This window comes from Rhincodon typus, chromosome 13 (assembly GCF_021869965.1).
Source record: "Rhincodon typus isolate 14 chromosome 13, sRhiTyp1.1, whole genome shotgun sequence".
Taxonomy (NCBI): domain Eukaryota; kingdom Metazoa; phylum Chordata; class Chondrichthyes; order Orectolobiformes; family Rhincodontidae; genus Rhincodon; species Rhincodon typus.
Window position 1 is genome coordinate 68,972,510 of NC_063344.1, and position 13,180 is coordinate 68,985,689.

A 13,180-nucleotide genomic window follows, 5' to 3' on the forward strand; every position below is an offset into this window, starting at 1 on the left:
CTGGGGGGGCTCAAACAAATGAAGGAGATTAATTGGTGGATGATCTTTAGGATTGGACGTTGAACGGAATGAAACAGCTCAGATACTTGTGAAGTTCTTTCAACAAGAACAATCAGACACACCCAGTATAAATGACTACAGAAGCAAACAATTGGCTTCCTTTTTAACTATGGAGCCAATAATTGCTTAAGTAACTCATTAGGTCCAGCAGAATCTGTGGAGAGAGAAACAGAGCCAATACTTTGAGCCTGATATGACTCTCCATCAGCACTTATGTTGCGCTAACTCGAGTAGACTCTTGGTAGATTCCCTTTAGGCTTGAAACACTAACTCTGTTTCTCTCTCCACAGATGCTGCCAGACCTGTTGAGTTTCTCCAGCACTTTCTGTTCTTATTTCAGATATCCAGCATTCACAGTATTTTGCTTCCTTGTCAGCTTCCTTGTTGTGGAACATTTTATGGGCTCGTTTTGAGTATTGAGAAGATCTTTTAGTATGTGAGTGATTTTGTTTGTTCTTTTGATCAGCTCTTTGAAATTTCTTAATTCTGCCTAGAAAGTGGAAGCAACTCAAATAGTTTTGCTGCTGCTATGATGTCAGTGAGTTTCAGTGACATGTTAACACTTGTGGTTTCCTAGTTCAGATGTTGTTCAGCAACAGTTTCTCCATGATTAGTATGATGGACTGTTAGATCTCATATTTTCAATGAGAGTCCAAGTTGTGGAAGAGACTGTGATGTCCTGTATTTGCGATTTGCAGCTCAATTACAGCATACAACAAAAAGGCATAAAGGCACAAAGGCACACTGGTTTCAGAATGTCTTAACTAATACATTTTAACGTAGAGTGCACACACAGTCCCCCACCTACCATCCCCGCTTTGATTACGATTGGTTAACGGAGCCGAGTAGGCCACCTGTAATTGGCTCCCGGCTTGCTAATCACTGAGACGGGCAGGCTTGTTCACCCTGGTCATGATGTTTTCACAGACTTTCTTATCTTTCTCATTGAGCCTTTTCCCATTGGGTGGCTGTCGCACCATGTTAATTATCAATTAATTGGATAACCTTTTAAAGGATTCTCGTTACAGGAAATAATATTGATCTCTGTATTCATTCCTCTCTGTAACAAAGCTAAAAAGTGAGATAGGCAGAAAGTTAGAAAATAAGTGAGAGAGAGAGAGAGCTTTCTGGACTGCATTCACTGAACTAATTGTTAACTATCTGTGGTCTGGTTTAAATCTTTTCCTTTAATGATTTTCTATAACTAATTTGGATCTATAGTTTGACAGATCAAATGTTCAATGTCTAATACATTAGCTGCTTACAGAGTGGCTATTGTTAAATGTTATTATCTATATCTTCAATGTTAGCTGAATTAAATGTTCTTCAGAGCTGCTATTGCCAAATGTTAAATGTTAATATCACCATCTTAGGCATATTAGCAACCTTGAATAGTTAGTCAGTCCTGTTTTGCTGCATTAGCTATGGACAGTTGTCAGCCATTTTGTTTTCAGCTACAGGCAGCCGTTGGCATTTTGTGCTACTCAATTATGAGCAGCCCTAACAATCCCCGTTTTGATTCCCCCTTAAGCAAATCACAAAGCACACAAGTATATAGTTAAACATATGAGATAGGCTTTTTTATGCAAGAATGATTGCCTCACAGGATGCTTAGCTTTCAGGACCCTAACCTGCATGGCTATGGCAGAAACCACTTGTTGGCAACACATTTGATGAATAAAAACAAACAATACAAAATGAGAATTACTACACTGAATAACACAACTCCCTTCATCCAGGGAGGTTCCCAAGGATCACAACCAACATGTTGCTCAACTTTTCAGCGTGGAGGACGGGGGTTGTTTTAGTTTGTCCATCTTTTTTCATATATATGCTGCTAAATTGGTGATTGCTTGGAGTTATCTGGGATGTAAGTATCGCATTCGGCCCCTTTTAGGGCACAAGCGACTCCCTTTTCAGCCAGTATCCAATCAAGAGCCATCTATTCTGCAGCGCTGTTTTCTGGATGGTTACCATTTCAGCACATGTTTCATCCAAGACCTCTGCTGTATCGTTGGCCACCTGTTCTAGGACTTCTGCCACGTTGATAGATTCCCTCACCAGTTTTGTGGTTCTGTGCTAGGAGATCAAGATGGAAAAGAATCTCTCTATCTCTGTAATGGCACTTTTAAATCTTTGACAGTGTCTCAGGTAGGGATAATGAGTGATGGACAAAGGGGACGACATAACTCAAGTAACCTGAACCCGTCCATGATGAGGGTAACCTGTCATAGGCCTTACGGTCGCAAACAAAGTAAGCGCCATTTTAAGGGGTAAACCTAGTTATTATGTTGGGATACCATCTTTGCTGGTGAGATGTTAGAATGTCAGGAGGGTGGAGTCAACACTCTGGGTTGCATTCTAATATGGGGAATACTTGCTGTATCCCGTCTCCTGCCCTCCTGTCTGGGTTTTACATAAACAGATTCCTCCTGGTCTCCCCATTCTAGAGGTGTTGGCAACGGTCGTGAATGGAGGTTGTTGTGAGATGTGGTCATTTGGGCTGACACCACCCTGCAAAGATGTTGTGACCTGCTGACTCCCACTACTGTCTGGGGTGAGCCACATGCACCCAGTACATCCCTGTTCGAGCTGGTGACTGCCGTGCCATCATACCAGATCCTTTGAGGAGGCGAATTATCTATTCTGCCATTTCAGATGCATTAAAAGGGAAGCTGTCGGGGAGAGGACCTGACAACATTGGTTAGGACTTGACAATACTTCAACAGCATGTCACTCACTAAGTGGCAATAGGCTTTCCGCAACTTAGTTGTTCCTGGCAATGATGTAGGCCTTCCAGTGTTGACTTCAAAAGGGCTTGGTCCTATTGTTTGATTGGGAGTTGCTTGGATGCTGCATGGTTCTATTGACAGGGCTCATGGCCAGGATACTCCCCCTTGGTGGTGCTTAGCGAGCCTTTGTTTTAAGGTACGGTTGGTTCGTTCCACTTGCCCTCATGACTGGGGGGGTGATGAGGCCAGTGGAGCTCACATTTAATGTTTAACAACCTGCAAACTCCCTGGCAGACAGCACCTGTGAAGTGTGTCCCTTGGTCAGAATCTGTGCTGGTTGAGACTCCCCACCGAGGACTGTAATCCTTACACAAAACTTTAGCTGTATGATTGGCTGTGGCTTCTCCGGTTGAAGAGGTTTCCACCCATCTGGAGAATTTGTCAATGATAACTAGGACTTCGGTATAGCTTTGACATGGTGGGAGGGACATGTAGTCGTTTTGTAGGTGTTGCAATGGTCCTGCAGTGGGTGGGGGGTGGTCTCATTTGGGGCATGGCGGTGATGGTTGTTCTTCTGGTAGATCATGCAATGGTCTGTTACCACCTGGACATGTTTTTAAGACCTCGACCAGACCAACTCTTCTGGAATTATGCCATCGTTTATTGCAGAGCCAAATGCCTCCATGAGTGAATCTGTTGTGCCAAAAAGGGCATTAATGCCTGTGGGGCAATATGTTTGTCCATTTCTCTTTATCTCCAGATACCATCTTCGCATAGTTTAATTCCTGCCTCAATCCAAGTCCATTTTTCCTCTCGGGAGCATTGACACTGCATCTCCTTTAGGTCTTGTGTCAAGGTCTTTAATTTACACATTGACGTGGGTTCCATTGGAGGCTCTTCTTGTGATCAGCCAGAGCATTTCCTTGGGCTTCTATGTTGGTTTCTCTGGCATGGGCCTTGCGTTTCAGGATGGGGACTTCTTGGGCTAATTGTATGGCTTCAAGTAGATTTTGGACTTTGTTGCCATTTTGAATGGGGGTACTTGCAGCTGTAAGGGATCCCCTCCTTTGCCATAGTTGTCCAAAATCATGGGCTACTCCAAAAGCGCAGTGGGATTCTGTGTAGATATTAGCCATCTGTCTCTCTGCTATCTTGCATGCTTCTGATAGAGCACTCAGCTTGGCCTGTTGGGCTGATGTTCAGGCAGGTGGACTACCTTTTGCCACGACTTCATGTAGACTAGTGGCTGCCCATCCTGCTTTTCTCATCCCATTTTCAATGAAAGAGGACCCATCTGTAAAGAGGTCTGGATTCTTGCAGAGGCTCCTCTGCTGCAAGAGCTGCTTCATCTATTTGTTTTAAAATTTCCACACAGTCATGTTCTTCATACCCGTCTCCTCTCTCTTCTTGCTCTCGGGACACTGGGAGCATTGCTGTGGGGTTAACTGGGCTGGCCCAGACAATTTGGAGATTGGGGGCTTCTAAGACTGCTGCCCAATGTGTCCACCTAGCTGCCATGACTTGCAATACTCTATTCATTGACAGTAAGGTGTGTACTGTGTGGGGACACTTGAATGTTTTTGGTCAAGGACCAAACCTGCAGTGGCCATTACAGCTTGACATGTGGCTTCCATGGCACTCAAGCAGCTTCCCCATTCCAGGGCTACTGCATCCAGTTTTGCTGCGTAGTATCCAATAGATCTTTGTATATCCCCATGTTCTTGCATCAGTATGGCTGTCATGTATTGTTCCTTTCCATTTACAAAAGGCATAAATGACTTCCCATTGTCAGCAATTCCCAAAGCAGGTGCCGAGCATAAGACCTCTTTTAGATTCCTAAAAGCCTCTCATTGCTCTTTGAATCTCTTTTGATGCTCTCTTGCCCTTTAAGATGTTGTTCAGTGGCTGTGCTAGTTGTGTGTTTGAGTCCATCCAATTCCTGTTAAAGTTACACAGTCCTGAACGGATTGGAGTTCCCGGGTGGTAATAGGCTCTTGGGCCTTCCAAATTACTGCAGTTTTGTCCTGGGTAAGTTCTCTTTTTCCCTCTGAAATCTTTTGTCCCAGGTACACAACCTCTTCTCGCAACACTTGAACATTGTTAAAATTGCCTTTATGTCCTCGGGAGTGGTCCAGCAGGATTCACAGATCCTGTTTGCGCTGTTCCTCTGTATTGGAGGCCACGAGAATATCATCCACGTGTTGAATGACCGTTGAAGGCACAGGGGGTAATTCTGGCAAGTGATTTTGCAGGGCCATGTTAGATACAGTAGGACTGCTGTGGAAGACCTGTTGTAGCCGGGTCAAGTTGTACTGTTGTTGCTTTGAAGGTGCTAGGGGTACCGACCAGAATCTGTTGGCCATATCTATCATCGAAGAGTATTTATGTTCTGGCGTGAGGGCATTGAGAATATTGGCATGATCTGCAACCAAAGGAGCTTTCTGATCAATGCATTGGTTGACCTTTCTGTAGTTGACGTCAAGCACCAAATCATGTCAGGTTTGCGCACCAGCCATACAGGGCTGTTGGAGGATCTGTGTGTTTTTACCGACACATCTTGATCTTCTAATTGTCGGATGATGGGCACGATTCCTGTGATTGAGGCAGGGCTGATGGGATATTGTTTGGTACATGAAGGGATGACTCTGGTTAATGATGCTGGCTCCATTTGGAGCAAGCCGCAATCGTTCTTATCTCTTGACCAGATTGAGTGGTCTCTTAACTCTTCCTTTCTCATTCACCTTATGGACCAGTTCACTTTATCATCTTCAAAGTGCAAGGAGGAGTTTACCAGGGTTAGAATGTCCATTGGCAAGAGAGCTTTTGCCAACAGTCCTACCCAAACTGAGGTCATTCATTCATTCCGGCCCAATTCAATGAGAACCAGGCTTGTTCTTTTAAGAGTGAGACATTCGCTTCCCACCCTGTGTGCTGTTTGCGTTTTCCCATCCAAGGATAGCCATTTTCTGTAAAACAGAGGTAAACAGGTTAATTCTGCTCCAGTATCCAAAAGACAGTCTATTTCTTTGTTGCCCACCCTCATAAGGATGTAAATTCTATCCTCTCATTGTTGTACTAGAGCCATCAGGGGTGCAGTGAGGGAGCGGGCGGGCTTCTCTAGTTTTTTGTTATATTCAACATTTCTTTCTGTTGTTCCGTGGTCACGTTCTTGATCCTGTCTATCAAAAATTGTTCTGGATAGGGGTTTGAACCTGGTTTAGAGTTGCCTTGTGGACCACCTTGGCGGTCTCGTCGCTTGGCCCTACAAGTCCTCGCCCTATGTCCTTCTTTGCTGTAATAGTAGCGTTTGTCAGGGGTCCTTTCTGACAATTATTTCTCACTTGGTTTTCCTCCTGTGACTTGCATTACGTTCACCTTAGCATCTATGTCCCTGACCAGCCTATGGCACCGACTGGCCAGATATCCCCCGTCACTAGAACATCCTCCCAGTCATGATGGGCCACTTTCAACATTTTAGCTAGCTCCAGCATCAGTCCTACCACAAAGGCAGCCTTTATTTGACTCACACTGCTGTCATTCAGGTCAATGGGTTCCCTAATGGCAAATCCAGAGTGATCTGACCACGCCACCTTTCGAAATAATCAAGTGGATCCTCATTATTTTGTGTACATGCCATCACCTTCATTCAATCTGTCTTTGCGGGACAAACATCTCACAACCAATTCCATATTACATCCCAGCCCCTGTCCAAATTTTGTTTGTCCTTACCCAAACCTTTGTACACTTTCCTACTCAATCTTTCTCCTTTGCTAAGGGTCATCAATACTGACAATATTTGGACTCCATCTGTCAGGTGCAAACTGTAAATACTCCTCACCCATTCTAGTTGTTCTCATGTTTTCAATCTCCCCCTTTTAGGTTCGGGTATCTCTTTAGACCATTTAAGTATCTATTCTGGGTCCGCAGATGTATGGTAGTCATGTTCTCTATAAGCTTAAGAGGTGGTTGTGCCTTCACCATCCCTGGTGTCTCCCTCCTCTGTTATAACTTTCGCCCTTTTACTTCTCAGGGGAGCAAGCCATAGTTCGGTCTCCAGAGTCACCAGAGGAGTCAGAATCTGTGTCTAAACCGGCCTCCCTTCTTTGTGCCCTATGTTGGTCTTTGGCCACTTGGTTTAAACAGGGATATCCAGGCTAAGATTCAGCACTCTGTCCTTTGGGGTCAGGGGGGTTGTTAGGCTCTTCGGATATTTGTTTCTGGGGTTTCTTATTTTCTGACTCTAGTCTATAGGCATGTTATAGAATATGCAAGCCAGAAGATAATGACAAGACCAGAAAGGTTGCAGACCAGATATAAACGAGAATATTTTGAAGTCAACTGTGTTTGTTCTTAATAATTCTGTATGAATAAATTTTGCCTGCCGAACCTGATATTAGACAGAATGAGGGGCTTAGGAATTTTAGATTGTGACTTCAGAGATTTCGATTGGTGAGACGACATTTGGAGTGTGGTATGCTGTTATGAACCCCCCCTTACCTGTTATGAACCCCCCCTTACCTCAGGAAAAAATAGTCGTCAGAGACAGAACACTGCAGTGGTTCATCAGAGAGTGAGAATTGGGATTTTGAATCTTTCAACTACAACTTTATTATAAAAAGCTTTTGACTTAACCATTTCTGGCTCTTGGTGTGACATATATCCTATATTGACTGAAAAGGAGGACCAAGAAACTGTTCAGGAAATGGGGAATAGACTGTGAATATAAACCAGGAAGAAATATAAATTGCCCTGAAAAAACTTCTAGAAGTATGGATGAATGAAAAGACAGCTAGCAACGACAAATGACGGTCCACTAGGCAGAAAAAGGACAATTTATAATGAGAAATAAGGAAAGGACACAAAAACTTAATTGTTTACATTTGGCTTAAAAGATGATGATCTGGGAAATATCCCAGAAATGTTGGAAGGCTAATGGACTAGTGAAAATGAGGAATTGAAAGAAATTAGTATTATTTTGAAAAGAATGAGGAAAATTAATGAGAGCTGAAGAAGGTGATTAAAGTGAAGTGGATGAATTAGTGATCCTCTTTCTATAGATTCAGGAATGGTATCTGCAATGGAAATGTTGCAAACATAATCCCATTATTTAAGGAGGAGGGAGAGAAAGGGGAACTCCAGACCTATTGGTCTGACATCAGAATTAAGAAGTATGCTAGAAATTATGATAAATGATGTTATAACTGAAGGTTTTGATGTCGGGTACTGCATGTGCCATCTCCCTACTTCTCCCTCACCTTTGATTGCTCACGTTACCCTTTGTGGACTTTGCATGCAAATTATTCCATTGGAAACATGGGCGATTTATTGGTGGCGGTTGATAGATTGGGGAAAAGAAAAATGGGTGATTTGGTAGCAGAAGAGCACTTCTGGCTATGATTTTAAAAAATACTGGCATGAATTGGCTCATGGAATAAAAACATCATTCTTGGTTTGGCAGGCTGTGGCTAATAGTGTAGCACAAGACCAAAATCTATGTCAATGTGGTGACAAAATGTAATATTTCCAAGTTTTCAGATAACATAAGACTAGGTGAGATTGTGCTGTGAGGATAATGCAAGACTATCAAAGGATCAGGACAGACTGATTGGTCGAGAATGTGGTAGATGGAATATGATATGGATAAATGTGAGGTCATCCACTATGGAAGGAACAGAGGTGCAGGGTATCATTCAAATGGTGAGAGACTGGGGACTGTTACTATGCAAAGGGGCCGAGATGTTCTTATGATTAAGTTGCTGAAAGCTAATGTGCATGTGCATCCAGCAATAGGGGAGACAACGGTGCGTTGGCATTTATCACAATACAATTTGGGAACACAAGTAAAGATGCCTTGCTTCAATTGTATAGAAGAACATTGGTGAGACTACATTTGGAGTGTGATATGCTGTTATGACCCCCCCTTACCTCAGGAAAAAATAGTCGTCAGAGAGAGAACACTGCAGTGGGTCATTAGGTAAATTCCTGGAATGGTGAGTCTATCCTATGAGCAGAGGAAATTGTATCTACATTGTGAAAAAGTTTAGAAGAATGAAAGGCAATTGTATTGAAACTATCAAAATGGTTACAACACTTGATGTAAAGATGTTCCCTTGGCTGTATGCAGAGGGCACATAGAATTATAGACACAAGTCTCAAAAAGAGTAGGTCCTCCTCCTCATTGTAATGAGGAGAAGCGTCTTTACTTGGAGGGTAATGATTTTTGTGGAATTCTCTATACGTGGTTGAGGACGCTCAAGCCATTGAACTTGTTCAAGACAGAGATCAATAGATGCCTAGATACTATGACCCACTAATGATTCTGGTCTGAGTTTGCCCCAGAGTTAAGTTCACTGATTTCAGATCCCTTCATGGCCTTGATGCCTCCTATCCCTATTGCCGCTCTGTAATCTCTTTGTTCCCCTAATAATCCCAGATAACTTTACTCATCTACTGTGGCTTCTTCCACTTTGATTTTAATCACTTCAACATTGAAGACATGGTCTTCAGCTACTTTGGAAATCCTCCAGTGTTTCTCTGTCACACTCTCTCTCTCCTCCTTAAAACACATTAAAATCTCACTCTTTCTATGCTGGTCTTAATGTCTAAAAAGTTACGTTAAGTCACATAATCAATCAGTGAGCGGTCCTGTGAAGAGCATTCCAAATGTTTTATTCTGTTAAATCTCTATATAAAAGTGCAAATTGTTGTTGTCTATTCCAATTTTGGACGTCTTCCACCACTGAACACAAACTCTAGTTCAGTGGGTAACGGACCAGAGACAAGGGAACATTGGTCAGACCCTGGCCCCCATGAGCTCTGCAGGAGCAGCCTGTGTTCAGTCCCGATCTCCCAGATTGCGTGGTTGGTGGAGGTTTTCTCGGGGCAGGGTGTGGGAGGGAAAGGGAGAGAGAAAGTAGAAACAAGGTCCAGGAACTGGGAAACACCCAGCAATCGCTACAGAGAATAATCCTTTAAAAAAAAACACGGCGAGAAATGTTAACTCCCATTCAAACCTGCTGACTCAATCCAACACTGAGACAAATAAAATTAACAGCAAATTTGGCCTTTCCAAACCAATGTACGGTGTCAAAATCATCAGCAGAGATTTATGTATTATGATTCTGACAGTAAGAGTGCACAGTAATGAAACGTATTTCATGATCTGTGCCATAAACATAAATGTTGAACTGAATCATCAAAATGATCCATTTGTTTCTCTGTTCTGCTACCATGCAGAGCTAAAGAAATGTACACCAGACTTCAATGTACACAAAAATAACTCATTTATTATAAGCAAGATATATTCTTTAAACAAGTGGCAATAATGGTTAACAACTGACTTACTTTTAAGAATTAAATTATATTTCCTTGATCCCAAACACACACAATCACAGGCAGACAAGACAAAACAAAACAGCTGTGCAGAGTAAAAGGAACCCCGGTGGACAAAGTGAACAAATTTAGATTTCTCACAATTCCTTCAAGTCCCTATCGGCAAGATGAAGTTGCTGACACCCAGTGAGGTAATACCTTCAAACCAGACTTCACATTTAGGTGGGAATCGGTTGGGAACCCTAATTTTTAAACTTTATCAGGTTTCACAAACCTTTTACCGAGAAATAGTTTAACTGGTGTTATTCGTGAATGAAAAGAGAGAAAGACAGTTTTGCTTTTCCCTGCAAGTCTGCTGCCTAGTGATAAAGGGACATATATTCAACTCTTACTTCTGTCAAAATAATCCATTGGACTCTCCAACCAGAATTATATCTTTTGTGCAGTAAACAACAGATAATTCACAGCTCTTTGTCCTTTGATAGACCTTCTTCTGATGTTCATATTTTAGAGTCCCAAATTCCACAAACATATACGTACTGACATAATTAACTACACAGAAAGATTGTAGTCATCAAAAAATCCCTTTGGATCCATTTATGTGTTAACAGATTTAACAGAGTACAGATATTACAAAGCTGTTACATTGGTTTAAAGTGAAAGCCAATACCGATCAGAAATAACATAGTTTTGAAAAAAAAAATAGAAAAATATCTGTCATTAACACATATTTCTAATAAAAGGTATCTTACAATGATTCTTTTTCAGATCAAACTGACTGTCAGATCCTATTTTAAGTGTCAGGTATAAAATTATTTTCCATACAGGCAGCATCACGAACATTAAACCCCACATTCCATAAATTACTAACACAGTCACAAGCCAGGAACCAAAACAGATGGTTAAAAGTGACGGGCAGGAATTCTGACAGGCAGAAACTGAGACAGACCTTTCTAGAAAATGATGTACAGAGATTCAAACACTCATTCCATTTCAGTACAACGTAGTCTGTCAAATTTCAGATATCGTTACAACAGCTTGTTTCCCCACTGGCTGTTTCATTTAATCTCCAAGGAATACCCTCAGTGACACCTGTATAAGCTGACCAAGGTCCAAGGACAGGGCGGTTATTGAGGGATTAACTGAGAAGCACCAGGTAGAAATAAAAACAGAGAATAAGGGAATGACATAAAAGTTAAGGTAAGAGAATATCAACTTATTCAAGAGTCCTCATAAAATGTGCAAATACTGCAGAAATGTTTTCTTGCCAGAAGGATGGATAACCCCCTGATGTTGCATCTTCTTAGCTCAGTGAAGCTATCAGAAGAATTTGCTGGTTACTCTAAAACCTAGATTCCTTCCTTAAAATGAGTCTAAATGGCCTAAAGCCAAACGCTTAAAACACGTTGCAGGAGCCTGAGATATTGTAATGGAGTTACACTGTCCCTGTCACGTCAACCCAAAGCCTGCTCGACTAGTACGTATGCAGGAGTGGCGATGTCCCTGAGAGACGGGGCTGATCTGAGGCTCGAGAGAATTAAAACCAGACGGTGCAAAATCCCATCCTAGGGCCCGACATTGGTAAGTTTATAGTGGGTGCAGTATAACTCCAGTCCATTTTAATAAGCACAGTGTCTGTTTCTGGGCACGTTACATACTGATATTTCAACATTCAGTAAAGGAGCTGGTCCCATCACATTAATGATGACAGACAGATAGAGCTCCCTCACAGAGGATCCCAGAGATGTACAGCAATGTCTCTGACCAGTAGTTGTGTCTCACTCAGATACCAGCTTGAGACTGGTAGCTGGGGGTAAAGCTGTCTTTTCATTGTTGGGCAGATCCCTCCCCAGCTTGTGGAGTTCTTCTATTCAAATTGTAACCACAACTGAACTACAAGCTCAATTCCACAAAGTTACAGACCCCTTTGGTTCAGTTACAAAGACTGAATACACAGGGGAATTTAATTATAAAGGTAGACCTATTCGAAAAGTGTCCACTCATTCAAGAGAAACAATAGAGCAAAGATTTCCCTTATTTTACATGAAACATTTAGAATTACACTTTTATCACTTATGCAAATTAATACTTGCATTCATATGTATTGAATACAATCTTAGTATAGGCAAGAGACAGTGATTCAATCAATAAATATTATTAGCATCACAATGTACGCTCCATTTTTTTTCTCCTAGGATAGGAGTGCACAGTAAAAGATCAGCGGGGACAGGAGCTGACCAAGGAAGTTATGGTGTCTATCAGCGTCCATGATGACCATGTGTGCAGGAATTGCATCCTACTGCAGAAGATTGTGCTCTGGGTTTTGGAACTTAAGCAGTGGCTGGAGAGACAGTGGCAGGTCTGAGAGGCTGAGAGTTAATTGGAGAGTATGTTTAAGAGAGCTGGTCGCATCACAGGTAAACGGACTGGAGGAAAGAAAGGATTGGCTTACTGAGGGAAAGCAGAGGGTCGGGATACAGGGATCTTTCTCCGAATGGCGAACTGTAACTAGCAGGATGCTGCAGGGTTCAGTTCTCAGACCTCAACCATTTACAAATCTATATAAACGATCTGAAAGCAGGGACAGAGTGTAACATAGCAAAGTTCGTGGATGACACTAAAATAGATGGGAAAGCAGGCAGTCATGAGGAGAAAGAGAGTTTACAGATGGATGTTGATAGGCTAAGAGAACAGGCCGGAATCCGGCAGATGGAGTTTAATGTGTATAAGTGCAAGATTATCCATTTTGGTCAGAAAAATAAGAGAGAAAATTATTTAAATGGGAAGCAGATTCGAAGTGCATCAGTGCAGCGGAATCTGGGCGTCCTTGTGTATGATTCTGGGTCTGCAGGTGCAGCACACAATAAGAAAGGCAAATGGAATCCTGGCATTTATTGCAAAAGAACTGGATTATAAAAGAGATAGTAGGAACTGCAGATGCTGGAGAATCTGAGATAACAAGGTGTAGAGCTGGATGAACACAGCAGGCCAAGCAGCATCAGGGGAGCAGGAAGGCTGACGTTTTGGGCCTAGACCCTTCTTCAGAAAAAAATTCT

At 42.2% G+C, this 13,180-nt stretch overlaps 1 protein-coding gene across 1 annotated transcript in view; it reads right to left on the reverse strand.

Annotated features, from left to right (window-relative positions):
- Positions 1–727: 727 nt before the first annotated feature.
- Positions 728–13,180, reverse strand: part of LOC109937588 (alpha-1,4-N-acetylglucosaminyltransferase-like) — a 47,700-nt gene continuing 35,247 nt past the window's right edge. Inside the window, exon 4 of the mRNA XM_048604221.1 lies at positions 728–5,758. Coding sequence (XP_048460178.1) covers positions 5,690–5,758 — 69 coding nt within the window. The 3' untranslated portion in view covers positions 728–5,689. The remainder of the gene's footprint in view (positions 5,759–13,180) is intronic.